Genomic DNA, 27,743 nt, shown 5'->3' on the forward strand with positions numbered 1-27,743 from the left:
TGAGCGAAAGACAATCCACACCATGAAGAAATGAAGTGAAATGGAGTGAAGAAATCGAACACCATCTGCCTCATGTTATGACCTGAACTGGGATGAGAGCTGAACATCTCCTTGCTCCTTATTTTTTTGATGGCACAGTTAATCAATCCATAATCGATGAGTGGTTGCTTCCAAAATTAACGGCAAAAGGGATCACTGACATCACTGCATTTGAGCAAGAAGATGCTCCAGCGCATTTTACTTTGAATGTCCGCATACACCTCAATGAAATTTTTCCAAATCTCTTGATCAGGTGTGGATCAGAAGTACCAGCACCATTGCCTTGGCCAGCAGAAAGTCCTGACCTCACCATATCTGACAATCCACTATGGGATTTTCCAAGAACGCAGATATGTCAACAATGAACAGCTCCAAGATGCTGTTCAATCAGCATTTGAAATGATCATTCCTGATACACTGTTGCAGATGATGAACAACTGGACGTGCAGGGCACACAGTTGTGATTTGCTTTGAACAAGGTAGAACTCATAAAGATGTTTTATATCCATAGAAGGTAAGCTGCACCTATCCTAATAATTTCATAACTAGCATAAAGGAACTTCCCGCCCACCCCTCATATATACAGTAAGAGACAAAGTGTTTATATATTTTTTTTTAATGTAGTAATAAACCTGTCTAAATTTAGTCAATTGTATTATATTATAACATTATTGGAATAATATTTATTAATAATCATTAATATTAATGTAATATTATAATATAATATATAAATTGTAATTATATTACAATATAATTATTATTATTAATATAATATTAACTACATTAATATTACTACGAAATATATATTTTTTGATGACTTTTGTAGGTCATTTATAATTCTGCCTGAATTCTTCAGTGCAGTATATACCTACGTATATTTCTGGATGCTCTGATTGATTTGTTAATTTTATTTCAGCGAGGGTCCTTTAAAACATTTCTTTATTTCCCTTCTACGTTACTCAAAGATTAACTCTTTGTATACGCTTTATAACATAGAAATTTCTTCTTTTTTATTTCTACTAGATTAAATGTGTTTCAGTTCATCTGAAAGTTCTCTCTTAGAGATCATTGATGACTATGCAAAGGACATAATACCAAAGTAATAATTTGCTTTAGTAAATAATTACCAATTCTGAAAAAAAAATCAAACTTTTAGAACTTCAGTTTTGTAATGAAAGACACATCTTTGCATGATACTGTTCTTTAGTTAAAAGGAGCCAAATAAGTTTAATTTCCAGCAAAGTAAAGATAAATAGGTCAATGTATAAAGTCTGTTCAAAAAGTAACAGCACTTTTTCTAAAAAAAAAAAACTTGTTGAATATTAACAGAATTTTACAAAATAATCTTGTTTCTGTTGTACACACTTTTCCTAGCATCCACTCCATTTCTAGAAGCAACACTGGAATCCACTTTTCAAAATAATTTTCAGGGTGTTCAGTGAATTTTCTTTTATGGAATTAATTTAGAAATAAACAAATGGTCTGCAGGGGGTAGTAGTTGACTACGTTGGCTAACCATGGTAGGAAGGGAGAAAACTGAGTAAATGTTTTGTGTAGAACTACAAATATGCAGCAATGCATGGGCTGATGATTTTCATGATAAAAGAACCACATAACCTATGATCAAGGACATATTTTCATGGAGACATCTGTTGACTTCCACAAATGATAAGCATCATTTGTGGTAGTCTCTACCCCTGTAACACCACTCAAAGCAGTATGTAGCGGCTCAGAGAATCCTCCCTATAAACCTCTTGAATCATTTTGTGTATTTTGGTAAAATTTTTTCAATCCTGACACAAAACTTCACTGTAATTCTTTGTTCATGTCAGTCATCACTAAATCCCCCAGCACCAAACACCTGTCTCTCTCTTTTTGTTTAGCCTCTGCTACCACCATAAAGTTTACTTCAGAGGATAAGTGAGGATGATAAGTTTGAATGTAAATGAAGTATAGTCTTGTACAGTTTCAGGACGACCATTCCTGAGATGTTGATTAAATGAAATCCAACCACCAAAGAACACCGGATCCATGATCTAGTATTCAAATCCATATAAAAGCAACTGCCTTTACTAGGATTTGAACCTTAGAACTCTCGACTTCGAAATCAGCTGATTTGTGATGACAAGTTTAGCACTAAACCAACCTGGTGGGTTTAGGACCAAACACCTAACTTACTTTCTCCTGTTTAGCCTCCGGGAATCACCATTCAGGTGTTACTTCAGAGGATGAATGAGGGTGTTATGTATGAGTGTAAATGAAATGTAGTATTGTACAGTCTCAGTTCGACTATTCCTAAGATGTATGGTTAATTGAAACCCAACCACCAAAGAACACCCGTATCCACGATCTAGTATTTAAATCCGTGTAAAATTAACTGACTTTACTACGACTTGAATGCTGAAACTCTCGATTTCCAAATCAGCTGATTTGGGAAGACGCGTTCACCACTAGACCAACCCGGTGGGTAGGACCAAACACCTTTCTTTCTTTTTCCTGTTTAGCCTCCGGTAACTACCGTTCAGATAATACTTCAGAGGATGAATGAGGATGATATGTATGAGTGTAAATGAAGTGTAGTCTTGTACATTCTCAGTTCGACCATTCCTGAGATGTGTGGTTAATTGAAACCCAACCACCAAAGAACACCGGTATCCGCGATCTAGTAAGTAGGACCAAACACCTACTTTGCATGAACTGTACACATAAACATCAATGATACATGCAAATAAGGGGGATTGTTCATTAGTTCCTATGCAATGCAACAGTGATACCGACTGTACATTTCAAAATATTTTTATAATCACCTGACAGAGAAAACATTAGGTTATTTTTTAACAGACCTTCTACTTCTTTTTACATTTTTGCACAATTAAGAAACACTGTCAACAAAAAAAAATCATATATATTAAATGATATTTACTGAATGTCTGTTTATCCTTTAATAATCTTAACAGACAGCCATTTTTTACAGACATTTATTTGAAAAATTTATGATTTATAAAATTTCTGTTGCAATTGAATTTTATTTTTAACAGTATAGTTTTTTTTTAAATATATTTTTACAAGTTAAATAATGTTCTCTGTCTTGTTCAGACCTTCCAGATTTGTACATGATATAAAGTATCTCCAAACTGTTTTTCAAAATTGGAAGTTCAATACTGTAATTATTATCCAAACCTTTCTCTTTGTCTGAGTTGAATTGAAGAAACTGATTTGACAACCAATCATAAGTCTAAAAGGGATATTTGATGACATTGGGCAAGATACTGTTAATGGATTTTAAGACTGCTGGAGGTATCTCAACGTACAAATTAAAAGATCTGATGAAGAAGGTATATCAATATTAAACTCCCGTCTATTAAGAACACTTAAAATACTATCAGTAAAGCAATTCAAGCATGATGGATTGTAACTGGCATAAAAATATACAAACATTAAAAAAACATTAAGGAAGATAATTAATAGGTGGTAAATCATTCCTGATATCTATCTATATTTATACCTCCACATACAATTTTCTCAAAGAAAGATAATTGAATTAATCAATTATAGTAAATGTATTTTCCAGAATATCAAATATATGAAGATTTCTATTTGGAGGGTGATAAACAGATACCGTAATATGTAATTCATGAAAATCAACTGCAGCTGCCTCACAATATCTTAAATGAGAAACACTGAATGTCGTTTTTTGAATAGTACATGTAGTTTAGCACTACCCTATGAATGGAATGCCTTTTCTTTCTTTTTCCTGTTTAGCCTCCGGTAACTACCGTTTAGATAATTCTTCAGAGGATGAATGAGGATGATATGTATGAGTGTAAATGAAGTGTAGTCTTGTACATTCTCAGTTCGACCGTTCCTGAGATGTGTGGTTAATTGAAACCCAACCACCAAAGAACACCGGTATCCACGATCTAGTATTCAAATCCATGTAAAAATATCTGGCTTTACTAGGACTTGAACGCTGTAACTCTCGACTTCCAAATCAGCTGATTTGGGAAGACGCGTTAACCACTAGACCAACCCGGTAGGTTGTGAATGGAATGCCTGCCCCTCCAATAAACTACACAACAAAGTTATTATTTTTACATACAAATAATTTATTATGAAATTCTTGATTTAAATATACACCATTAACCTGATTTCCAACATCAACGTCACTCAGCACTGTAATATTATTGAATGTCCTTGTTTCTAATATTGTTTGTTCTTTATTAAGGGCAAACACATGGTTTAGATCAATATTATCAATAAGTGATGTAGTAATGTTACCATTTACAATGGCATTCTGAAATGTCATGGATCCTAGAAAAAAAAAACCGATAAATTAAAAAGCTATAAAAATAACTTAACTATTCAGTTATAACATAATAGATATATAAACATATAAAAATCATATATTAAATGAATAAACACAATTTGCCTGGCCTTTGATGTTAAGTTTTCATGTTTGCAATCAGAAAGAACATGATATAATATTACATTTTCAGTATTTCTACTATTTTACTTTTGCTTCTATCGTAATTAACAAACAATTGTTATTCTTTTTAGTTTATTCATGTCTTTAAGAGTTGTGCTACTAGTTTCAAAGGCAACTAGTTTGTTGTTTGATTGACCACGGATACTTATAATTTGGTAGACTAGTGGCATTGGGCTTTTTTACATCTTTTATTTTTACCAGTCCATTGTTTTTTGTTAATTCCAACTTTTTACTCATTAATTTTTACATTTATTATTTATTATTACTATTAGTTATAATTTTTCATGTTTTTATTTTTTTAAATAAAATAAAATCACTGAAAGTCAAATTTTAAAAATTTATACTTTTTTAAAAATAAACAGTAATCTAGAAAATAGCCTGTTTTTATACTTAAACAAATAATGTTTAGAAATAGTGTAAATAACATGTTTTTTTTTAATGATAAATTCACTTAGTAAGGAATAATACATTCTTTTAACACATTTTAGCTATAATCTTCTTACTAAAAAAAAATCTCATCAAATAACTAACTGACAATACCAATATGGGGAACAGTAGCACTTATTGACAATGGTTACAAAAGTGAGATAAATCATCATGATGAGAGCTAAAGAAATCTATCTTAAATTTAGTTCAGTCTTTCATTAAAAATTAGAAGTACTTTTTGATAAGTATATTAAATCTCTCTATAGTAACAGGGAGTGGATTCATCTTCACTCTTTAGCACCACTAAGTGGTAAAATATTAAATTACAGTTTGTCCATTTCAAACTGGTAGATGATTTCATACAAATACATCATACTCCAATCCTCTCACCTATGTACAACAGTACAATAGTTAAAAAAACTGCATTGTATTAGTAATAATAAATGATTCATCGCTACTGTGCATTTATGTTTTATCAGCATATTATAATTTCCAGTCTTTTAATACTAAAGGAATTTTATTTAGACTTATTTTTTATTTACATACAGAAATAATATAAGGAGGCCCATAACCCCCTTAGATCCATCTGTGGTACTAATCTGATTTTATTACTTTGCCAATTATTATAATGACATTTATTTGTTTTATCTATAAATAATATAATATTTTTTTAAAAATGTATTATTTAAAAAAAATAAATTAATTATTTTTACTTTGACTTGTATTGAGGCTGGGCCCCTCTGAATTACAGGTCCTAGACATTTGTCTATTAGTAAATCCAGCCCTGACCATGTGGACACACACTAAGCATTGATTTTGTTATGTTTATAAGTGCTTTTATTAATACTTGTTTTTATTAACTTTTTTACAACAGCTGACCTTTTTTATTTATTTATCGTTTGGTTAACAACAGATATAAAAATATTATACTTGATGCTAATGTCAATATAGTTTTATTATAAAACCCAAAAATTTTAAGAACATTCTGCAAGTGCTAATATTATGTCTAAAAGAAAAGTTAAGAGAATAAAGGAGCCAAGTTTGAAATCACTAGTATCATATCGTTAACAGAAAAACACTACAAGGAAAGTGACTGACACAGACAGTTGATAACAATTCCCTTCATTGCATAGTAATTCATGTTCTTTCACCTGAAGGTTGCTTACATTCTTTGTGAAAGTTTTCTATCAAGTTAAACCCGTTGAATATTTGTTGGTGACAAAAGTAGTTTAACTATTCTGTTAGGACAAACTGATTCTAGGTGGAAAAGAATTCAAAATATCAGACCGATTCTTCAAATATCTGATATGCAATATAAAAGAAATTGCTCAATATTGTGTTGAAGAAAGATGCCTTGAACTTACTGATGAGACCTAAATTTTAAATTCCCAGTGCCAACAAAAATCATGTAAACAAAAAGGGGTGTCAATTTCAATCTTGAAAGGTGACAGAATAATAATTATCCATGCTGAAGAGGATAATGGCTTTCTTTTCTAACTAAATATGAATGGAGACGGAAATCATCTTCAAAAAAGGCTTTCCCTAATTCGCCCAAAAACAGAGTAGCAATAGTAGACACTGCAACATACCATAACACATAAGAAGATAAGATACCAAATTTGCATTAAACAAAATTTGTATGATAAACTGGCTAAAGAAAACAAAAAAGGAAAAGAAATAAAATTAGATGAACACCTCAAAAAAGGGCATGCTGGCTGGGTTATGATTACCACCTATCACCCTGACTTGAATTCTAAGGAATTAATATGGACACAAGTCAAAAAGTGGGTTCCATGTCAAAATATTTCAGACAGTAAATCAAATACAACTTCTTCAAGAAATTTATTAATATCATAATTATTAAAACTATTATTGATGATTATATTACCTAATACTGTAACCTGAAACACAAAATACAGTTTTTTTTTTTTTTTTCATTTTCATTAAAGCATAAATTTTTTTAAGGATCTACATAATATATTACTAACTTGAACATGAGAAATACAAATAACTTAATTTGAAATGTTATGTTTATAATATGTCGTTTTTAAAAGTACAACAGCCAGAAAATAGGATGTGTAAGATTCAAATCTGTAGCAAGTTTAATAAGTCCTGGCTGGATCAGTTGTATTAGTAAATTTCAGTAGCAATCCCACACTGGGCCAGCTCCTGCTGCTGAGTCAGCCAGCCAGGGCAATTGAAGCCCAGCGAGCTGGAGTGAGAAGAAAGCGTCTACGTCCAGCGGCTACCTTGGCAGGCCGGCCAGCCCTGCTGCTCCAACAGGGTTGTTGGCATCCACCGGGGAGGTCCCATGTTGAGGCAGCCATGGAACTTCTTCTTGGTCTTCTCCAGGTGGTGGTTGACGATGAATTAAAAATTCACTCTTGTGCACACTCTTTTATTGGAACCTGAGAGTGGTGGGGCTGCAGCACCGTTATTCTGGGAGAACTGCGTGATCATCTGCAGGGGGGAGTGGCACTTATACCAGCACGTACATGTGCTGACATCCGAGCTGCTACTGTTTCTGTCCACCGATATTAAGTTAAGCATATATGTGATAACATAATACTTCCACATAAATAAAGGCAAGCTAAGAAATTTTTGTCTGGAATAAACAAGGATACTGCCAATTACCAGCTATGAAAATGGAAGACTAAATGGTCAAGAAATATTTATGGCTAATCTAACAGTGTGGCTTGAAGTTCCATCCAGATGATACTGTTAACTGCTGAAATTTTGTCAAACTGTACATTTAAGTGTACAATAAATTTATCTTCATTAATTATACATATGTTGGTTTGCTTGGCATTTCTACCATCACCACCCCATTCGGTCGCCCTAAAGCATAAGATCGAATGTCTGTGCCACAAACGACTAGTGAGCCTCGAAACAGTTTAGCGACCAGTGTCCAAACTACCTCCTAGCCAACCTAAAAGCGTGAGCGGAATATGAGTGGTACCATACACCATTTGCTTGCGTGTCCAACCACCCACTTGTCACATATAACTAAAATGGGTAGACGCACCCCATCAACTACTAAAACATATATGACTATCAATAATTAATTTATCTTGTCAAAGACAGCAATTCGCTGCCACGCCTAGGCCACTGAATGCCAGCAAGTACCTGTCCACCATTAAAGCACTTGGAGTCTTAATCTGACTGGTATCCAGCCATATCTCTCAGTTAGCTTCCTACAGCAGCGTGGTAGGAGTCTTTTCCCTGAGGTCCACCTCTAAGTTCCAGGATGGCCTGAGTTCTGCCTCCCCCCCTCCAACCAGTAGCTGGGCAGTCGAACATTATGTGTTCATTCGACTGGACCTCTCCGCAGACGGACAACTCATCAGTTGCCAGGTGGAACCAAAAAAATACTGGTTTAAATTTACATGTTGGAGAGCATTCGGGCTCCCATTGAACTTAAAAATGAAGGAGAGGCATACATCCTCCCTAGATCCTGTATAAATCTATCCAGAAGATAGATTTATACAGCCCTTAGTCATGGCTTGCCATTCTTGCTGCCATGCTTTCATTGTGAGGCTGTAAAGACTCCTCCGCAGGCGGGAGAAGGGCAGCTGTTTGAAATTTAGAACTAGTGCATTGATATCACTGTTCTGCTTTGTTACAGGCCCGGCTCAAAACCCCATCCCAAATACCTCGGCTTCCCTGCCTCTTTGCAATTTCCATATGGCCGCCTGAACTTTCACCACTAAATCAACTGGGAAAGACTTTCCCAATACAGTGGTAGCCTCATAGGAGGTTGTTTTAAAAACAGCAGTGCATACAATTAAGGCTCTGCACTGCGCACTCCTTAAATTTTGAATAAGTGCTCGATTTCTTTCCAACCTATGCACCCAAACAGACGCCGCATAAGGGGTCATACTTTCGAAGACGCCTCAATACACCATGTACAAATGCCGGCTCAACAGTTCGTAATCCTTCCAAGCTTGTACATCACAGAGACAGCATCTGCTGTTACTTGCCTAATGTGGCTGCTACACAGCAATTTCTCATCAAACAAAACACCTATGTACTTATGAACTTGAACTTGGCTGATTACACAGCCTTTATACTTAATACGGGGGTTGTGACTATATGATAATTTGTCTGCACCCTTTAGAAGCATAAACTTCATCTTGTGCACAGAAATCTTTAAATTTTGAATGTCCATCCAGCCCTCTCAGGGCTACAGGAACATTGTGGCATTCCAACTCATAGAGGACAAAACTCCAACACAAAGAAGGAAATGCTGTCTCTATGTCTATAAAAATTGGCAAAACATATTTACAGTCAGCGCTTTTCACCTCAGCAAGAGCATTTAAGATGCAATCCTCAGTGCCAACCCATTTCATAAAAACATACTGGCCTTGACTTAAAAATGAGTTCATATCGATGCTTTCCCAGAGCCATTCTACAACCAGCCTTTCAACCAACTTTCCGATTACTGGCAAGAGGCTGATGGGTCGAAAACTGCTGACCTCACTTGAATCCTTTCCTGATTTTAGAGCACCCTCACCAAAGCCACCTTCCAACAAGTCGGAAAACAACCCCAGTTTAGGCACCCCGAGAACAATCTACCAAGGCGGCAGTCTGTTCATTATACATATAAATAACATTTTAATACCACCAGCATTGCTACTTTTTGTAAACGAAAAGGATTTGACAAGGGTTAGATTAGATTATTTGGCTATTTTAATAATACTAGAATTCTTGTTAATCATCCTGTTTAAAAACAGTGTTTAGAATAGCTTACTAAATAATTCAGAAGAGCATTAGAATAAAAAACAGGATATTTGCATGGCACAATTTTTAAGTTATAATAGATGATAATCTTCTAACTGTACCCTTTAAAAATATATGTACACATGTATTATATTTACTAAGTAGTCAAATATAGAAGTCATTTTTAAAAGATGCAGTTTTTTTATGAATTAGTTGTATAACAGCCAGAAAATTGGATGCACAAGATTCAAAACAGCAGCAAGGTTAATAAGTCATGACTGGATCAGTTAGTTGTATTAGTAAATTTTATAGTTAGCCTAAATTTTTTTTCATGACAGTTCATGACAGGAAACACTAAAGATATATTTATACTATATATTTATATTAAACAGTTTTTAAATTTTATGTTTTATAGTAAAAAATACAAGGTCTGTTCAGAAAATAACTGAACATTATTAATTAGGTGCCAACTGAGATATTTAGTGATGTGCAGTTGACAGCACTGTGTTCCGCATAACCTCCTCTATAACCATGTTCTTGGATTGTTGATATCTCATTTAGTTTTTATGTTATTGTTATTTGAGTGCAACTTGCTTAAGTGTTAGTAGTGATTTTTATAATGTGCGATTTCCAGTAGCAATGATACAATGTAAAATTTTGCGTGAAACTGGGAAACCTTTCACAGAAACGTTTCAACTTTTGAAATAAGCTCATGGAGATGATACTCTTGGTCGTACACATTGTTACAAATGGTTTTTGCAATCCAATCATCACAATGGATTAGCAAAAAATCTTCACACCCCCAAGAAAGCAGTCAGTCTCAATCCAATCTGTGATGCTCTCTGTTTTTTCAATTTTAATGGAATTGTGCATTTTGAATTCTTGCCTCAACGTGAAACAGTGAACCATATGTACTCAAAGCGTTTTATAATGGTTATGTGAAAAAATTCACAAAAAGAGACCAGAGTTGTAACGATACAACTCATGGTTCCTTCACCATGACAATGCACCTGCACACTCAGCTTTGTCAATTCATCAGTTTTGTGCTAAAAATCAGATGACTGTCCTCCCTCAGCCTACCTACTTGCCAGACTTGGTGCCTTGCGATTTTTTCTTATTTCCAAAATTTAAATTACTGATAAAAGAATGCCGTTTTGAGACTATTGATGACATTAAAGCAAATTTGTCATAAGTCTTAAAGGCCATTTCAAATGAAGCTATCCAGGACTGCTTCACAAAGTGGAAACACTGCTGGGAAAAGTGTGTGAAAGGTGAGGGGAGTAATTTGTACAAGGACCAATAATTTGTAAAACTAATAATAAAGATTAAAAAAATAAAGTTCCGTTATTTTCTGACCAGACCTTATAAATAGCAAGAACAACTAACTGTATTGCAAATTTCTAGTCCATTAGGGTAACTTAAAATAGTGACTTATTAAATCTGAACATCTTTTATATCAATAGAAGGTATTTCTATTGATACATTTCTACACAAACTGCAGCATCCGTTCCGAGCAAAACTCTCTGTTACTGTTTGAATCCTTCTGTCCACATAAGTCATCAGCAGAGAAAACATAAAGATAATCTAGATATTTATTAAATCATAAATTTAAATTATGATACAAAAAAATAACAGAGGCTAAAGTTAGTGTGGTCTTTCAAAGGTATGAAGCCATTTCTTCTGCCATTGCAAATAAACTTACTTTGTTTACAGACTGGCTGTAGAAAGTTGCTATTTCAGTCAAGAGTGAATGAAAGGATCATTTCAGGTCTTTATTGTATTACCAAAACGATTTCTGAGAACAGAACGCATAACAAACTGCTTAAAATCCATGTAAACAGAAACCAATCAATTTCAATTGTTTTATAACTTGCTCCTGCAGTCTAATTGATAAAGCACAACATGCTTACTGCTCTACTTAATATTCTTATCAGAATCCTCTGCTATTTAAAATAGATGTTAGATAGCTTCATGCTCAGGATGTACCCTAAGAAATTTATCAATAACAAAATAATGTTAAGTATCCTTACATTTTTATCAAATGATTGTGCTTCAGAAAATTCTACTTTCTCATCTGAATGTAGATAAATATTTGTAACAAATGAAGTAAAATCAACATCATTTACAAGTCCTTTTACATATAAATTGTCAATACTGACATCATTTTTAAATTTAGCATTTCCTGTAAAATATAAATTTTTAGATAAATATATTAATATGACATTAATTCAATAAACACAAAAAATTTACAAATAATCAACATATAGAAGAATTTTGGAACTGGCTTCATCCAATAGAAAAACATAATAAACATAAGATTTGAATTTACAAACGATCAGTTTTTATCAGTGCTTAAAAAGTTTTACATTATTTTCCAGTAAAAAATTGAACCGCTTTAAATTCTCATAATTGATGATGAACAGAATTATTCAGAAATTTTACTTTTAATTTTTAACTATAATAACTTAAAAGCTAAAAATAAAAATTTATGGTAGTCCATAAATTAAGAAGAAATAAAGTTATGGTTTTATGACTCATCTCTCCACAAAATATGATTCATCAGATTTTAAAATAACTCCATCTGTTCTTATGTAATATTTAGTTTAAGAATAAAATTTGAAAAATAAAAAGTAGAGAAAGTTTTTGAAATTTTTTAAAACATCATACTGTTTACAATTCAACAACTTGTAAACAAGCTATATTGTTTACAAGTCGACAACGTTACGTTCAAATTCGTAGAGGACTGCAGCACTGTTGTTTTGTTTGGCTATAGACAGAGATGGAGATATAACAGAACATTCCTACTGAACAAAGTAACATGCTTGTCAATCTGATCTAAACAAGAAATGTTGTTCGTTTAAAACAGGTTACTGTATTTTTTAGAACCTGTAATTTCTTTCTGATTACAGTAATAACACAATAAAAAAAGTTAATTTACATTACTGTATTAATAAATGAAATAAATTTAAGCTGCAATTAATTACAATAATTTAATTAAGTAAATGTTTTCACTAAAATGGTATCATAGTTTACAGCATTATATTCAAAATTGGTAGTAATAATTTGGACATGCAGGCTTATCGAATCGCTTATCGAATCACAAGTTGAATATAGTTGCAGATTAAAAAATAAAATGATATTTTATATTAATTTACTAAATTACACAATCAATACTACTACAATACAGTCCTTAATCAGTTTCGTCTGCAGTTTCTGTAGAACTATCTTCTGTGACAGACCAGCAACCCTCAATTTCTGAGATTGACTCATTTTCACCTCCACCAGAATTAATCTCAATTACCTAATGTCTCATAATTGTCCATCCCTGTATTTATAATTACGCTTTCAATGGCATCTTACATTAATGCATCTGTATTCCAGTAAGAATTCATTATCTACTGAACTTTCAACACTAATTTTTTCCAGTCTTTTATAATAATTAACAAAACTGCAACTAATATAATGGTTCTCAGTTCTGTTAATAAATATTTGTGGGGCATATTGCGGCCTCAAAAGTTTTTTAACTAGATTTCAAATAAATTCAACTGCGTTAAAATCAGTGTGGTAAGGTGTCAGTCGAAGTACAGTAATTCCTTTGTTATTTAGTATTTTGTCTAACTCATATTGTGGTTCTGAGCAATGTAGTTTAGCAATTTCTAAACTTTTTTTTTTTTAGATCTGGATCATAGTTACTTTATGTTTTTGGAGCCATTCTTGAATATCTTTTTTCAATGAATTGAATCACAGAGTTTTATTTTTTGTTTATTATGGTAAGGTGCATAATCTGTACTAAAATACAATTTGTTGAAGTACTGAGATAACTTGCTTTTCAATATACTTCAAAAAAGTATATATGCTGTTTATTAAAAAAGTGCCATCTATGAATCCCATGTTTACCCACATGTGCCACAATTAAACAATCATCAGCACTACTGTTAAAAAACATCTGGTATGTCATCACTTTGTCAGTACTTTTTTTACCATATAATGAGTGTGCACCCAAGTTTCATCTAAGTATATGACTGGTCTCTTCTGGTCAGAAGTTGCATCTATTCTCAGATAAGAAATATACATGTTTCACAAGTATATCATCTCATTCACACAAAATCAGTCTATTGTTTTTATACTTCCTGAATTGAAAACCCATACATTTTATAATTTTCCTTAGTGTTTCCCTACTAGCAGTAAAATTCTGTTCCTCACGACAAAAATTGTGTAATTTTCATATAGTAGGTAATTCGTAATTCCTAATATAATTCAAAACATTTAAGAAATTCTCATCCAATAACATACCTGTCAAAATCGTCTGTTTCATATTTATTATGAGTATATTTCTTTTTTTTCTTTGGCATTTGAATTTGAGACCCAGTAGTACCTCTTTTTCATATCCGATTTTCCTGATGTCAATAACTGTAGAACAGCTTAAATTCAGCAATCTACAAGCAAGTTCTGTCACTTTCCCAAGAGGTACCAATAATCCATTTTTTCTTTGTCTATGAACTTAGTATGTTTAACATAAGGTGATAGCGCATCGCCTCGCGTTTAACTTCTTCGCTGTCAAGCACTGACTGCGAAGAGATTTTCCGCGTTCACTTGACATCTTAACACAACTACTTTTAAGTAACAACTGTTGCAATTTCCAGTGCAAAACAGAGAATATTTGTTTTTATTAGAAATAACAAGTCTACACCAATTATATAATACTTACTATAACACGCTATTATAATACTTTTAATAACTACACGCCTATTTTAAACTTTTAACCCATAATTCTATGAATAATGTTTGTCATAATAACATTACTTAAACCAAAAAATTGATGTAAGAAATTTATACTTTATTTACGTTTTTTTTTTTTTAGTATATTTTCATCATGCTTGAGTTTTAAAGCAATATGACTAAGAAAACAATTCCTCTTATTACAAAATAACAGGCCAAAACATAAACTTCATTATTTATACAAAAATAGATATAATTAAGCAGAAGAAAAACTGATGTTTTATAATAAAAATTGGAATTAAAATGATGTCTATTAATCCATTAATATAAATATACCCTAATAAATAATATAATGTTATGTAACGCTATCAGGATATGCATCTGCATCCATACATACAGACAGTAATGTCATGGCAGAAGTTGCAATTACTTTCACTGAAACGTAACTGTACACAACAGTAGTTCATAAACTCTCTGAATATCTGCTTCGTCTTGTCGAATAGTAACATAAGTATTAGAAAAATATTTTAATTTCTTTCATCTACACAAATTTTCTAAAAATACTTCTATATATATTTTAGAAAAAATAATACAATGCTAAAACTTAATAAACAATTAAACTTAAACTAATCCACCACAGAAAACAATTTAACACAGAATAAAAATAAATTAAGTATTAAAAAATACATACCAAAGAATTTTAATAAAATATCTAATATGTCTTTTCTCATTTAAAAAATAATCTAACAGCAATATGGTTTTTATGTTTAGAATGTTATAATCTAAGTTATAAATCTCTAGTAGCAAATAAGTTAAGCTATCCACTTCCTTTTAGATAAAAATTAATTCAAAGGAAACAATTTTTAAAGAAATTTGTGTTATGACACATGTGAGTTATTCTGAGTCATCAGTGATGTCAGCTAAAAATTTTTCTGCGATGTTGCTGTTGTTCAATATTCAAAGTTTTCGAACAAATTTGCTATTTGTTTCATACCCAAAATGTCAAAATTGTTTCACACAAGCCATAAGAGATTTCCACCTCTTCAACAACTTCTCTAATAGTCATTTGACAATTATTGATCACAATATTCTTTATTTTGTAGGTATTTTCATAGGTAGTTGATGTGATAAGGCTTCAAATCCTTTTGTCATCTTCAATACCTTTTTAAATATTGTATCACTCATAAACTATTGGTGTCAACATAACGTCCTCTACAAAAACTTTCATAACATCTTCACCACTTCACTATATTTTATTTCATGTTTAACACAAGATTTAATGCAAATCCTTTATTTTTTGATTTTTAAACAAAATACATCCTAATTACTCTGCTGTCAAATTTAAACTACATGCCTAATATGGCTGAAAATATTAATATACATTAAAGGCAGTGCTGCCATTACGTGAGGAAAAATATAAACTTAGTTGAAAAGATGCACGCACAATTAAAAAATTGTTGTGCTGTTATTTTTGGGTCACAACTTACACATCTATTATATTATATTATTATTTTAACAAAATTAATGAAAAAACTATATAACTTTTGGAAGTATTCTTCAGGAGGGGTCTAGCCCTCAAGTGCCACCCAATATTTTCTATTAATTAAAATTTCTTATGTATTATTTTATAATAAAGATGACTCTTTATTACATAATTTCATGCAATTATGGTGATGGTTATTAAATGCACAGATTTGTTTCTTAGAACACTGTTATAGAACCATTTTTGCCCTAAAAATTAATAGAAGGCATTTAATTCTAGTAACCAAGCCATTAATAATTTACACTTCCTACTCATTAATAAATTTACCTATTACTAAATTTCATGGTGCCCTTTTCTTTAGATGAATAAACATTTCTTTTTTTAATATAATCAGAAATGTTCCCTTTGTTAATGTTCCCAGAAATGTTAATTGTAAAGTTTTACAATTAACTTGTGTGTGTATAAAATATACAAACACAAGAATAGCATTTTTTCAGTTATTATATCAACAATCTCATCATTCCTATTAAATAAGTGTAAAAATGCATACCTGAGGTAAAAAGAATTCAACTTATTTCTGTAATCTATTTTAAAATTTTAAGTAACTGTTACTTACTAAAATTAGTATAATACAAAAATATTTTAGACAAGACAATGGATATCACAATGAACCAATTCCTTATGAATTTATAATTAGTCATTCAATCTTCACTTTTTAATTAATTAAAAAAACAAAAATAAAAAATGACAAATATTAATAAAATTATTACCATCAATTTCTACATCTTCTATTTCACTAGACATAATTAGTTGATCACAATTTAGATTATTTAATTCTTTAATGTTAAAACCATTAGTAGTATTAAGTTTTAAATTTTCAAATGATGTTTTTTCTAATATTATATTATCTTCAATATTGGAATCATTAAAATTCAGTAAACTTCTAAACGATGTCAAATTTATTCCACCAAACTAAAGAACAAAATAAAAAAGCGTACTATAAAAAATACTAACTTAATGTCATTATAATTACTCTTTTTTATTTATAAATAAATTTCATATGAAAAATAAATCATACAGTAATAATAAGAATCATTAGTGGGAAATCAAAAAAGCTGCATACTAAGAGAATAGAAGTTTCTTAAAATTTAAATGTTTAACATATAGTGGGTAAGAAATTTTAAGGGAAGGCATAAAATAAATTAACATTTTTACAGGACAAAATGGGATTGAACTGTTGACAATTAATGTTAATATAAAATAAATTTATATTTGCTTGAATAGCATATATATGCATAAATGTGAACAAAAATTTATTTATAGGTTTACGCACGATAAATGTTTTGCAACATGCCTGAAGGAAGTTTATCATTTGAAGGGCAGATAAAGTTTGATAACCTTATTTTAAAAAAATCAAATTCTTTTAAATGTTGTGAAGTCAATATTCAAAATGTAATCAATAATTTTATTAATTTATTAAATACCTTAACCATAATGGTATTACGTGATTTGACATAAATCACAAGTTATTCTAAAAAATAACAATCATTTTCTAAAATAATAAGATCTTAGCTTGCTAATTAAGTGAAAATGAAGTAGTTTCTGTTTTCTTCAGAGTCAAACTCCTAATGAACTGCCCCACAAAATTCTTTCATTCTGTTTATTATAGGATCTGACTGGCTGTATAATGAACATCATTACTCTAAGAAAATTACTGAAGCCTTTTGTACGTATCTCAGGTACTTTATGTGTGTCTCAGCAATATGAAAACTGGGTCAGACAGTGCAAAACAGAAACTAGGGTATCTCTATCTGCTGAGAAACTAAGCATTATGTAAGTTGCTTTAATTCAGTAGAGGAATTCTTTTCACTACCAATTTTGATCAATTTCTTTGAAGAATTTTCAATGATTTAATAAAATACACATCTTTTTTTAAATTCATATTAATTTTTGTATTCTCTGATTTATTACATAATCTTCAATTTGATTTTTTAGTTATTTTTGTAAACTTATTATAAATATCTTTAAAAAAAAAAGTTTATAACTTTTAATACTATTTTTCATGCATAATATTTTTATGGAATTTTTTTATCACAAATATAGTACAGTTTTCAAGTACTTTTAAAAATCTGATATCTAATTTAATGAATTTCAACCTACTTTTTCTGTTAGCAGATGACAGTGTTTAGAGATTCCGTGTTCTTCAAATCAGTATCACAGACATAACTAAAACAGAAGTTTTATACCTATCTTACATAAAAAAAAATCAGTGGAATAATTTTAGAACTACAAGGGCAGATGCAAATGAAAAACAACCATATAAAACTGAACTCTCTTGTTGATACGCTCTAGTTAAAAATAATACTGTGTGAATTTCCTTAACAAGGGAAAACTTATACTAGTATCAAGCAGTGACCCACTTGTCTAATGAGGTAATCAAACAACATTATAATAAGAAGCTAAAACTGCTAAATCATAAGAAAATGATTTCTTATGAAATCAAAAAATTGACATACTTTCAGGATATATCAATTGATTTAAGATTAAATTGATAAACAATTATCATATATTGTTATAGTTATAATTTTTAACACGCACACAATCACAACAGATAATAAAATAAAATGTTATATAATACATACCAATCCATCCACAGTAATGTTCCCAAATATTTTCAGTTCAAAATCATTTATATGATCAAAATAAATAGTTTTCTCTTTAAAATTTTTATGACCAACATTACCATCATTATAATTATGTTTTGATACATTACTTTTAGAAGTCTGAGTCGAATTTAAACCATTAATTATTGGATTATTAGCTGGTTCTGCATCCATTAAAGAACGACTTTGTAATTGATAATGATGAAAATGATTGTTCAGAAATAACTCTGTTATATTAATATCATCCCAAGTACCATCAAGCATAATATTATTAAATTCAACTAGTTTATTAAATATTTTTAAACCTAAGAAAAATGTATTAATAGTTAAAAGTTTTACTCCTTGTGCTACTTATATCAAAAATCTTACAGTAAATAAAATAACCAAAATAACTGTTACACTACCTCCATGAAAATTGTATTAATACATTAGTGTTCACGATTTACATCTTTGACAGATCATAGAAAATGCAGTTCTAAGAATAAATAATGGACATGACTTATCTCAAGTGGCTATTACTTTCTAATCATATAGGGTTCTGCTTGGTGGCAGATCCCTTACGCCTATGCTGCCTCCATCTTTTTCTGTCCCAAACCTTCTCCTTCATCTCCTTGCAATTTCCAAACTTCACTTCAACTAGTAACATCCTCCTTTTTCTTCCTCCTTTCACTGACCACTCCATACAGTTGTCAAGATGCCGCTACCTATAACCACATCCTAATCAATTTTCTTTGTTTAATGTTTTCCCGCACAAGGGCCCTTTCTTCTTTAATCCTATTCATGACTTCCTTATTCCTTACTTTATCGGTCCATCTGACTTTATTCATCCTTCCATTAATTACATAACCTAAATGTTCAGGTTAACAATACATGCATTTCTTCAAACACATTCTTGATGAAAATCCAAGGCGACTCAGAAAGCTCTTCACTATACATGTTTGTTTTTACCATTCCCAAATATTTCAAAACAAAGAGAATCATTTCATATTTCCTTCAGTGACTATAGTAAAATAATGTAGACTGCAACTAGCTGGCATCACAAAAAAAATAGCAGGTAGATGTATTGAATATTAATTAGATTTACATATAATATCCAAGTAAAGGTAATTATAACTAATTTACACATGAGCAACCCACCGGGTTGGTCTAGTGGTGAATGCATCTTCCCAAATCAGCTGATTTGGAAGTCGAAAGTTCCAGCGTTCAAGTCCTAGTAAAGCCAGCTATTTTTACACGGACTTGAATACTAGATCGTGGATACCGGTGTTCTTTGGCGGTCGGGTTTCAATTAACCACACATCTCAGGTATTGTCGAACTGAGAATTTACAAGACTTACACTTCATTCACACTCATACATATCATCCTCATTCATTCTCTGAAGTATTATCTAAAACAGTAGTTACCGGAGGCTAAACAAGAAAAAGAAAGAGAATTCACACATGAGCAATAGATTATACAATTAACTAATTGTATCTTGAAATTTTCAAATGTGTGTATACAAAAAGTAAATGTTGATTTACTTTTTTGTAAAAACTTTGTTTTTACAAAACTACCAATTTTTAATCAAATACTAAACTAAATTTACTTTGTCCTAACACTTTCAATCCCTTTTCTTTTAATCCCATCATCTTCAATTACATTTGAACAGAAAACTTGACAAAAAATTTGATGAAAATTTTATGACATAATTCATAAAAATTTTATACGAGGTCTGCTCAGAAAATAAGCAAACATTTTTTTTTTAATCTTTATTATTAATTTTACAGATTATTGCCCCCTTCAAACTACTCTTCCCCTATTCACACTCTTTTCCTAGCAGTGTTTCCACTTTGCAAAGCAGTCCTGGATAGCTTCACTCCAAATTACCTTTAAGGTCCATGACAAATTTGCTTTAATGTCATCAATAATCTCAAAACGCCATCCTTTTATCACTGACTTTAATTTCAGAAATAAGAAAAAATCTCAAGGAGTCAAGTCTCACAAGTAGGGAGGTAGTCAACTGATGAATTGACAAAGCTGAGTGTGCAGGCACATTGTCATGGTAAAGGAATCATGATTTGTCTTGCCACAACTCCGGTCTCTTTTTGCAGATTTTTTCATGTAATATTGTAAAACACCTTGATAACATGCATAGTTCACTGTATTACCTTGAGACAAGAATTCAAAATGAAAAATTCTATTAAAATTGAAAAAACAGAGAGCATCACTTGGACATCAGATCAAGACTGACGTGCTTCCTTTGCCAATCCATTGTGATGATTGAACTTTTGTCTCGATATCGTAGCCGTAAACCCAGCTTTCACCTCTCGTTATGAACCTTTTCATGAATGTTTCATCGTCATTGGCTTGTTCAAGAAGTTGCCAACAAATGTCCACTCAATGTTTTTATCTGCTGTTTGGTCATCACATGAGGAACAAACTTTGCTGCAACTTGATGCATGTTCAACTATTCAGTCAAAATATCATGGCATGATCCAATTGAGATGCTAATCTCTGCTGCAAGTTCTATGACAGTAAATAGACAATTTGCACGCACCAGATCGTTGATTTTCTGAATCCAGGTGTCATCAGTTGAAGTAGAAGGCCTTCCTGGTCGAGGGTCATCTTTGATTGACTAACGACCACTTTTAAAACGTGAAAACCATTCATAACTTTGCGTATTGACCCATAGCATCGTCTTCATAAAATTGTTTCAAAAGTTGAAACATTTCTGTGAAAGTTTTCCCCAGTTTCATGCAAAATTTTACATTGCTCCTGAAAGTTGCATATTACAAAAATCGCTACTAAGCACTTAAACATGTTGCACTTAAATAACTATAACACGAAAACTAAATGAGATATCAATAATCCAAGAACATGTGGTTACAGAGGAGGTTATGCAGAACACATGCTGCAAATCACATGTCGCTAAATATCTCCACTGGCGCGTAATTAAAAATGTTCGGTTATTTTCTGAACAGACCTTATATATTCTGTACGATTTTACCATTAAAAACTAATAATTTATATAATTTTCATCACTGACAATATAAAACAAAATATCACAAATTTCAAAATTCATTTTTTGTTGATTAACTTTATTTAAAATAGGATATAAAATACTCTGCAAAAGAAAAATGAATTGTACAAAAAAATTCCGTAGAAAATCAAACAAGAAAATTTGAGCTTGCGTTTGCAGAACTGATGGTTCCACAATGTCTCAGGGAGTTGTGAGATTGGGACATCTTAGGGAATAGCACATTGCAAAGTGAAGGATATAAAGCAAAGTAGAATATTAATGGTCAAAGATATTCTTACTGATCCGGTTCATGTAAATCACTGAAATTAGGAAATACTGGATGTAATACTCTGTTTGTTATCAGAGTTTTTAATGGATAATGACTCTAGCAGTCAATGCTACTTAAAATATTAAATTAAATAAAATAACATTAAAAATGAACCTTCTGTTAAAAAAAGTGTTTAAAACTTGAAGGAGATATACACATGAAAAGCTAATGTAAGAAAAACACACACTGTCTGTTATTCAAAATTACTGTTCTTTAAGAAGAAACCTTTTCTTTAAGCCATATATGATAAACTTACCAAAATTAACTATTGCTACATGCTATTACTCAGCTAATAATATGATAGCCAAGCAAATTAATTACAAAAACATACTTCAACTTAAATATACAAGAATTTTTATAACAGTTTGTTTCACAATTATAACAGCTGAAACTCTATCATCTCCTTTCTTTCATTGTCAAATTACGGTTTTTCTTTTTATTAGAAACATTAGAAAATTTATCTATTCTTCAATTTGTTACGAAACCCTTTTTCACTTCATCAGTCCATCAAATCTTTACTACTGTCCTATAACTGCACTATATAAAAATCTAAATATTTTTCTTTTCTGGCTTCCTCATTATCTATGTTTTGTTCTCAAAACACCGCTACAAACATTTTTAACAGTGTCTAATTTCTAGGTCTGTATCTGTAATAGCACACTTCTTTCTATACAGGAATCCACTCCTTTCTGTCATATTTCCTTTTTTTATTCATAAAAAATACAAGATTAAATTTTTTAAATGTAAATAGCTAATGACATCTAAGGTACCATTAAAGAAAATGTCCAATATTATAAAAAAGGAATACATGATTGTTCTTACCTTCAAATACCTGGTCTGTATCAGTAGTAATGAAATCAGACATGTTATGACCATTGATAAGTCCTGTTGTAAATAACGTAGAATTAGTTTCAAGACCTTTTTCAAATTTTTTTGTTCCGTTTATGAATACAAGTTCATCATCTGTTTTACTCACAATATCAGTCAATATTTCTACCCACATTTCATTACTTTTTTTAATAGTTGAAAGTGAACCTCTAATCACAGCATTACTAACTACCACATCACCTTTTATTATCAATGGTTCGGGCTTTTCTAGTTTAAAAATCCTGTAAAAAAAAATCATAAATATATACGTTTAAATGATAAGCAGTAGTTAAATTACTTTGAATTATTTACAGGATCTGTACTTAGATTTTTAATATACCATTACATTTGCACCAGTATGTACCAGTACATATACAAACATTGCTGTGTTAATTAAACTGTACTATTAAAACTCTACCAAGACAAATTTAGACTACCAGCCTTCATTTGATATACCTTTTAACAACAGCTTATTCTAACGCATTCAACTCTAGAATAATGAAAACTGTTTCAAGAAGTTTCATGATTTATTATCAAAAAAGTTTAGAAATAGAAAATAAAAATTGTTGAAAATATGTTAAACTTAAAGATTAAAATTTTCTTTAAAAAACATGTAATGCCATTAAAGGTCACCATAACTTTATTTTTAAGACAGGATTATGCAGCATATTAAAAATGCTAAGCCTGTCCAGGATTCAAACCAAGAACCTTTCAGATAAAAGGGATATTATCATTCTGTCGTTGAGGTCAGTAATTAACGAGAGAAATAATAATTGTGTTAATTACATAAAATAAAATAGAAAATAATCATCAGTTTCCTTTATGAATAAAACAGGATTATAAAAATTAAAAATAACAAAAAAAAATTATGTTTTACAAAAAAAGTCTCACTTTTTATTATGATTAGAAGTAATGGAAATTTGCACAATGGCAATTATAGATACATGGCTAGCTAGATTACTAAACAAAAAATCAGGGTAAAATAAAACAAGGAAAGCCACATATTTTCTTACAATGATAACCAACCATTAGTTTTGCCACAAATGTCTACAAGTTATTTACTAAAGAATAACCCTCTTACACAAATTCTCAATTCTCCCTCAATCAATTTCACATCTGGACTGATTCAGCATCAGGATAATTTAAATATTAATTTTTTTTCATGAAAGTCCAGAACCCCTTTTCTTCTGTAATGTTGGTTTATTCCTTTCTAAATTTCAAGTTTGTACAATACTATACTACGAACTAGTAAAATTAATTTTATTTATTAATTTTTCACACTGGTAAACTTATATTTTGATATTTTTTCTTCAAAAATTTAATGTCTAGTAGATTGTAGACCACCAGGAACATAAATTGTTTAAATAAAAACATAAGCTATTGTAACTACAATAATGCAAGAATTCACTTATTCCACGTTTGAGGACTGCCAAACATACATTAAAATGATTTCAAACTTTCTATATTTAACACTGTAAACCTTTTATAACCACAAAAAGCTGTGACATTTCTAGATTTTTTAGACTTTTAGTTATCCAAACTAGGTCTGATCCTGCCTAATCCAAATGAACAGGATTATACTTTATTCATCACTTACAATATTCATTGTAAGTCTAGGAAACTTTCTGACCATCTAAATCTGATAGACACAGAAAATTTCATATTTTGCTCTTAACTTAAAATACTACTACTTTAATTACCTATTGTTTATTACAATGAACTAATTTAATTAAAATTTTCCTATGTGAGAATCTGTAGTACTATCTTCTAATGAATCGACATCTTCACTTATTCCAGTTCCATTATAACTATAAAATTCAGATGCTACATCATTATCATCCGGCCCCAACTTATGTCCGTAATATAAATCCCCATTAGTAGAAATTTTCTAAAATTAAAAAATTGACAAAAAGTGTTATAACTCGCAAAATTTGTATCTCAAAATATGTGATAAATTTAAATAACTTTTTAAAGAAAGTTAAAAAAACTTTACCTAAATATATTTGAAGATCTTTATCATCAACCACCATGTTTTTATGTCTGTACGTTAAAGAATAAAGAAAGCAATTTAATCTATTATTTAATAATAAATTTCTCTTTCTATATATAATATTCTCTAAAATAATATCTTATAAAATAATATTAATGCATAAAAATACAGGATGTAAAAAAAGAATATAGAGATTGTACAACTATTTAATCTCTTAATTATGAGCTACAATAATGAATCACAAATAAAATGAAAGAGTAACTGTTACAGTTTTAGTTGAATGTGAACATTCAACTAAAACTAAAAGGTGCTCACATTGAAATGTGAGCACCTTTCAGCGTGTGACACATATCCAACCATTAGGAAAGTACATCTGTACTTGAAGAGACAAGCCTGAAGTAATGGAAACAACAACAACTGCTTCAATCCTGTGCCTTAAATCGGGTAAATCAGTAGGTAGCAGAGGCACATACACAGAATCCTTTATAAAACCCCAAAGGAAAGAATCAAATGATGTCAGGTCGGGTGATATTGCAGGCTCCACAAACAAGCTCTGTTATTGAGTCCACGCTGACCAATTCAGCAGTTGGGGAAAGCAAATGGGATTTTTTGAACCCCAGATATATTATTAACTTTAACTTTTCCAAAAGATGAAATGTTGACTCATTATTAAATACAATATGATACGATCTAGAAAGTCATGATTTTTATGCTACAACATTTCAATTGGGAAATCAGCATGCACAAATTCAAAATTCTCTTCTACCACTCTTGGTCATTTCATACTCTTCTTTATGCACAGACATCTAATTGTTCCAAACTGATTATACCACCGACGAATGTTATTATCATTTGGAAGCTCACAATTAAACTTTCTATGGAATGCACATTGAACTGTAATGACAAATTCACAATTAGCAAATTGCAAAACATAGAAGGCTTTCTGTGCAGGAGTCCACCACCCTTTACTAGTCATGCTGTCAAGAAGGAAGATAGGGAATCAATCTATGGTCAGGCATGCAAATAAAACACTCCTTTCTGCTCTTTGATTCTAGCAACACTATACATCTCATCAATGAGATTAAAAAACTAAACTTCAATAATTTTTTTTTGTACACCTAGTATTATTTTATCTATTATCAAACATCTATTTTTATTTTTATTTATGCTTTTTCTTTTTATGTGATACTACCTTAAGATTATCTTTGACATTAAGCAAATTTTGTATGTGGACAATCCAGCTGTATAAAAGCCATTAATTAAATTAATTTCAGGATATGACCGACATAAAATTTACTACACACAAACTCTTATTTGCTTGGATTTCCTTACCTCACTAGAAAATTAAAGGCATTTCTTTAAAAAATTTTCAAAAAGATAGGTTAGTTTGGTACAACTTACAAAATTATTAAGTTTTTTATCATCGCATCATATTAAACTTGTTTTCTCTACATTGTTAATTTTGATTTAGTACCTTCTAATCTATGCTAATATTTTAAACCTATACGTAAGTGCTAAATCCTAACTTTCACACTGATGTAATCTAATCTCTATTTTTATTCAAAAACGTTTAACCCTTAACGATTTCTTCCACAACTAAAACTATAAATCTTACACATGCTAATATATACAAACAATCTGTAACAATCAGAAGAGATTAGATTTTGGAACACTTATTTTGAACTGCCATACTTTATTAAATATAAATAACTTTCTCACAAATAAAGAATATATCATTAAAAATAAGTGAAAAATAGTTTTAATATCTTCACTTTGTGATACAATTTAAATATGTTAAGTATCATAACCACAATAGTTGAAAGTGAAATAATGACACTATACACCTACCACTCAGGTATATGGCATAGACATTTAAAAAAAAAAAAAACAAGCATACTAGAGAAATGAAGTACTTTCTCTCCATCATGACTATGATTGATACAAAAGCAAAATATACTAATTATCAAACTGCACTATAAAAATTTGTTTTGTGTTTAAGAAATGAATTTTCACATACCAACTGTTATTAAAGATTCTAATACTGATAAAATTTTCAATTTAATTAATAATCTAATACATTATTTAAAATAAAAATCGGTAACTGAAAAAAATTCTGATATAAAATAAATATTGATTATTTGGATAGATATTCTATTTTTTAAATAATTTATTAATAGAAGTAATCTTTGATATTAACTGAAATTAGATTTAAAAATAACATACTCCTTTAACAATAGTTGTGCCATTAACAAAACTATCTTTATTTAGCCAAACAGCAGATTTAATCAAAGTTTTCCATTCTTTTCCATTAATATTTTTAACTGTTAAATTAGGACCAGTAAGTATATTCTTCCATGAAGTTGATGATACGAAATCATTTGATGGAAATAATGAAGATAAGTTCTTACCATTAATTTCCTCAACTATAACATCCTCTGCAGAGAGTGAATCAAAATTTAATTCTCCTAAAAAAATAAATTTATTTATAAAATATGGAAATCTAGCAACATCAACACAAAATTAATAAGAACATTTAAAATATACTAGCAAGTAAATTTACTTAAAAAGAAATACACCAGTAATATAATCACTTCTAATAAATTGATAAATCAGCAGTACTGTTATAAAAATACATTTTAAGTTTTGATGGCACATATTTTGGTGATTTTATGGTTTTAGGAGGTTTATTCCACTACATATGACATTCAAATAATATCTGTTATTTTATTTGTTTTTATTATTCTTGTCCAAGAACTAGAATTTTTTTAGAATTTTGTCTTTCTAACTACATTTGGTAATTTCTTAATTATAACTGACAAAACAGGCAGAAAACTTCAACCGTATAGTAACTTAATCACTGCACTATATATTTTACAAAAATCTTCTCTTAGGGCTCTACCCAAAAATGTAGTTTCCATGTCAGATTCAAAGCATCAAATTCAAACCAATTAATTGATTAAACAACACTATCACTTAACTTAAAAATGTGTCATATAATGTTGAAGTGACAAAAGAATGTGTTTT

General features: G+C 30.4%; 1 protein-coding gene across 1 annotated transcript; it reads right to left on the reverse strand.

The window, feature by feature from the left end:
* Positions 1-4,213: 4,213 nt before the first annotated feature.
* LOC142332870 (uncharacterized) lies at positions 4,214-27,078 on the reverse strand. The gene is made up of 6 exons (XM_075379548.1): positions 26,943-27,078; positions 22,685-22,971; positions 18,515-18,840; positions 16,643-16,844; positions 11,701-11,852; positions 4,214-4,350 (listed from the first exon to the last, which is right to left on the reverse strand). Exons 1-6 carry the CDS (start codon positions 26,963-26,965, stop codon positions 4,342-4,344), a joined length of 999 nt encoding a protein of 332 aa, XP_075235663.1. The 5' UTR covers positions 26,966-27,078; the 3' UTR covers positions 4,214-4,341.
* Positions 27,079-27,743: the final 665 nt, after the last annotated feature.

The sequence above is a fragment of the Lycorma delicatula genome, chromosome 12, assembly GCF_047948215.1.
Source record: "Lycorma delicatula isolate Av1 chromosome 12, ASM4794821v1, whole genome shotgun sequence".
Classification (NCBI taxonomy): Eukaryota; Metazoa; Arthropoda; class Insecta; order Hemiptera; family Fulgoridae; genus Lycorma; species Lycorma delicatula.

Bases quoted from the DNA above. Each gene is read 5' to 3' on its own strand.
- LOC142332870 (XM_075379548.1), bottom strand. From the start codon at position 26,965: ATGGCACAACTATTGTTAAAGGA. The intron at 22,972-26,942 runs GTATGTTATTTT...TTTTTTTTACAG, and splicing joins GCACAACTATTGTTAAAGGA to GATTTTTAAACTAGAAAAGC. The intron at 11,853-16,642 runs GTAATAATTTTA...TATATTTTACAG, and splicing joins AGAAGATGTAGAAATTGATG to GAAATGCTAAATTTAAAAAT.